We start from the raw sequence: 3,432 nt of genomic DNA, 5'->3' as shown, positions 1-3,432 counted from the left end.
CTTTACCCGATTTATGGCACGTTAACGCTGGAATCTGTGTTCTTTATTTGTGCTGCGTTTCTGTATCTGTTTCTTATGCCAATTACTTCCTTCATATGCTGATCGTATAAGGCAGTTTCAAGTTCTCTGGCATTAATGCAACAGTTTCTCTCATATCACATATCCAGTGCATCCATTTCTTAATAAAGACTAAGGGATCACTTGTGAATTTTCAAGATTTAAGTGTAAAACGAAATAGCTTTTTGTTTCTGTTTAAGGAATTCAATTTGCACTTAATCTTGCTGTTTTTGTTTATTGTGCCAATTTGCACTTGTGCTAATTCCTTGGTCAAAAAATATGATCTGTAGGAGATCATATGCTTCTGAGTTGCCAATTTCTGTGCCAATTTGCACAGAAATATGATCTGTAATTTTTGTGCCAATTTGTACAGAAATAAGATCTGTAATTTTTGTGCCAATTTGCACAGAAATATGATTGGTTCTAGCCAGTGTTTTCTTGACATGATGGCCCTACAATATGATATGTGTAACCATTATCTATAACCATTTTGTCATCACATTGTAGAATTTGTATTGTGAAATGTGTAAAAAAATATATACATCTCTTGATTGTTTTTTTTTGTTCAGGATTAAAGTAATTATCATGGACTTGTCGTTGGTTGAATCTACGAGTTGTCGTAGGTTAAATTTTGATGTAAACGAAGATTGTCGGGATAATGAGTTTGATGTTATTGATGAGGGTACAGACTCTACCATGTTATTGATGAATTCTGACACATCTATCATAGAAGAATTGATGCCAAAAATCGGTATGGAATTTAAGACGGAAGAGGATGCCTATCAATTTTATTTGAAATATGCTAAACAAGTTGGATTTGGCATAAGAAGGAGTAAAAGCCACAATGATAAATCAGGTAAATTAATTGACAGGATTTTTTGTTGTTGTGCACAAGGAAAAAGGGGAAAAGACAAACGAGATGTTTATGTGAAATCTCATCGTCCTGAAACAAGGTTTGGTTGTGAGGCTAAAATGAAGATTAGTTGTCGAAAAAATGGCAAATTGAGTGTGGAGCAATTTGTTAAAGAGCATAATCATTATCTTTCAAGTCCAAACAAAACTCATCTCTACAGAAGTCATAGAAATATTTCTTCTTCTGCTGCAATACAAATTGAGATGGCAAGTGATGTGGGAATCCCCCCAAAAGCATCTCATGATCTTATGGTGAAACAAGTTGGTGGGAGGGATAATTTAGGTTTTATTCCGCAAGATTACAACAACTACTTGCGATCCAAAAGAACAAGAAATATTAGAGTTGGTGATACAGGAGGTGTATTGGAATATTTGCAGAAAATGCAATTTGATGATCCTAATTTTTTTTATGCTATTCAAGTTGATGAAGATGATTTGATAACTAATATTTTTTGGTGTGATGCTAAGATGAGAGCTGATTATGGCAATTTTGGAGATATTGTTTGCTTTGACACAACATACAGGAAGAACAATGAAGGTCGTCCAATTGCGTTGTTTGTGGGTGTTAATCATCATAAGCAGTCCATAATTTTTGGTGCAGCTTTATTATATGATGAAACATCTTTGACATTCGAGTGGTTGTTTGATACATTTACTAAAGCTATGTGTGAAAAAAAACCAATAACTATTCTTACATATCAAGATGCAGCAATGGCAAAGGCTTTGACTTCCAAATGGCCTGAAACACATCATCGTTTGTGTATTTGGCACATTTATCAGAATGCGGCAATACATTTGAGTGAAATTTTTTCTGAGTTCAAAGAGTTTACTAAAGATTTTGCCTCGTGTATATATGATTTTGATGAAGAAGAAGATTTTATTTTAGCTTGGAACATGATGTTGACCAAGTATGCACTTGAAGACAATGATTGGTTGAGACGTATGTTTTGCATAAAAGAAAAATGGGCTTTAGTATATGGACGACATATGTTTTGTGCAGATATGACTACAACCCAAAGAAGTGAGAGCATGAATAGTATTCTGAAAAGATATGTCTCTTATCAACACAAGTTTTTAGACTTTTTCAATCACTTCCAAAGGTTGCTTAATGATCGTCGATATGAGGAGTTAAAAGCTGATTTTAGATCACATACAAGTGTTCCATGTCTATTGTATCCAATTGAAATTTTAAAGCATGCATGTTCTATTTATACTCCTGAGGCATATAAGTGTTTTGAACAAGAGTGGTACAAATCTCATGATTCTATTATACACATTTATGAGGATGTTGGATCACATACAAAATACAAAGTTACTTCTCACAAAAAGAGTTACCATCATATAGTTACACTTGATTCATGGGGTCAAAAGATCGAGTGTAGCTGTAGAAAATATGATTTTGCTGGGATTTTGTGTTCTCATATTTTGAAAGTATTTACGATGAAAAATATCATGAAAATCCCAAGTGAGTATGTATTGAAAAGGTGGACACGGAAAGCAAAAGATGGATACTCTGGAGTTATTGAACTTGTTGCAGACAAAGGTAGTTTGGATCCAAAAACTTGCAACAGTATGCGATATAAAGAATTGAGTGGATTATATGTTCAACTGGTTACCAAGGCAGCAGAGAGGGAAGATACTTACAAGGTTGTTAAAGATGGTTTGTTGAGTATGTTTCAGATGGTGGATGAGAGGTTACAAGTTAATGAACCAACTTCCCAACACTCTATTGAAAGAGAGTTTGAAAGTGGCGAAGGAAACTCTCTTGGAGTCAAAGGAATTAAAACAAAGAAGAAACCGATTTCAGGTAAGAGATTGAAAAGTGGCTTAGATAAGATTTCAAAGAAAAGAAAAGCGGCGAGGAAAAACAATCAAACTTCAACAATTCTTAAGGTTTCACCTCTTTTCTTATTAAAGTGTTGTTTATTTGTTGTCATTTCATTTGAAAAAATATATAGAATTAAATCATTATATTTTTGTATACCAGGCTAGAGAAGATCATTATGAAAGTACAAGTTGCATGGCTAGTGTTGAAGGTTTGAGTATGGCCGAAACTCAATTTCAACCACTTTTGTCAACGCAACTATCTCAGGTTAACTCTGATATTGGTTATTTTCAAACAAATGACTCGGAATGATGGTAAGAAACTAACTCTTATAATGGATATTTGTATCTTTGTACCAGAATCTTTTTGGAAACTATCTCAGGCTTTAGTGCTGTTAACTATACCAGAATCTTTGTATCTTTGAACATACCACAATCTTGATATCACTAATATAACTAAAGTATTGTTGGTTGCTAACTCTTTTCCCTTGCATTGCAGTTTCTACAGCGGGTTTTCAGCATAGATACAATTGTGAAACCTCTTCCTCCTGCTATGCAATATAACGTCTCCAGGAATTTGAGTTTTTTTACTCGGATCTTTACAAAATTTTGGGGTAAGTCTTTGGTATGGTTAACTTA

General features: G+C 33.9%; 1 protein-coding gene across 1 annotated transcript; it reads left to right on the top strand.

The window, feature by feature from the left end:
* The first annotated feature begins 810 nt into the window (after positions 1 to 810).
* Positions 811 to 3,218, top strand: LOC122043844 (protein FAR1-RELATED SEQUENCE 5-like). The gene is made up of 5 exons (XM_042604415.1): positions 811 to 1,327; positions 1,391 to 1,909; positions 2,507 to 2,862; positions 2,957 to 3,061; positions 3,177 to 3,218. Exons 1-5 carry the CDS (start codon positions 811 to 813, stop codon positions 3,216 to 3,218), a joined length of 1,539 nt encoding a protein of 512 aa, XP_042460349.1.
* The last annotated feature ends 214 nt before the right edge of the window (positions 3,219 to 3,432 follow it).

Source organism: Zingiber officinale, chromosome 2A, assembly GCF_018446385.1.
Source record: "Zingiber officinale cultivar Zhangliang chromosome 2A, Zo_v1.1, whole genome shotgun sequence".
Taxonomy (NCBI): Eukaryota; Viridiplantae; Streptophyta; class Magnoliopsida; order Zingiberales; family Zingiberaceae; genus Zingiber; species Zingiber officinale.
Note: the sequence above shows the minus strand (reverse complement) of the source record. Positions and strands in the feature narration are given on the sequence as shown.

Bases quoted from the DNA above. Each gene is read 5' to 3' on its own strand.
- LOC122043844 (XM_042604415.1), top strand. From the start codon at position 811: ATGGAATTTAAGACGGAAGAGGATGCCTATCAATTTTATTTGAAATAT. The intron at 2,863-2,956 runs GTTTCACCTCTT...TTTGTATACCAG, and splicing joins AAACTTCAACAATTCTTAAG to GCTAGAGAAGATCATTATGA. The intron at 3,062-3,176 runs GTTAACTCTGAT...AAACTATCTCAG, and splicing joins TGTCAACGCAACTATCTCAG to GCTTTAGTGCTGTTAACTAT.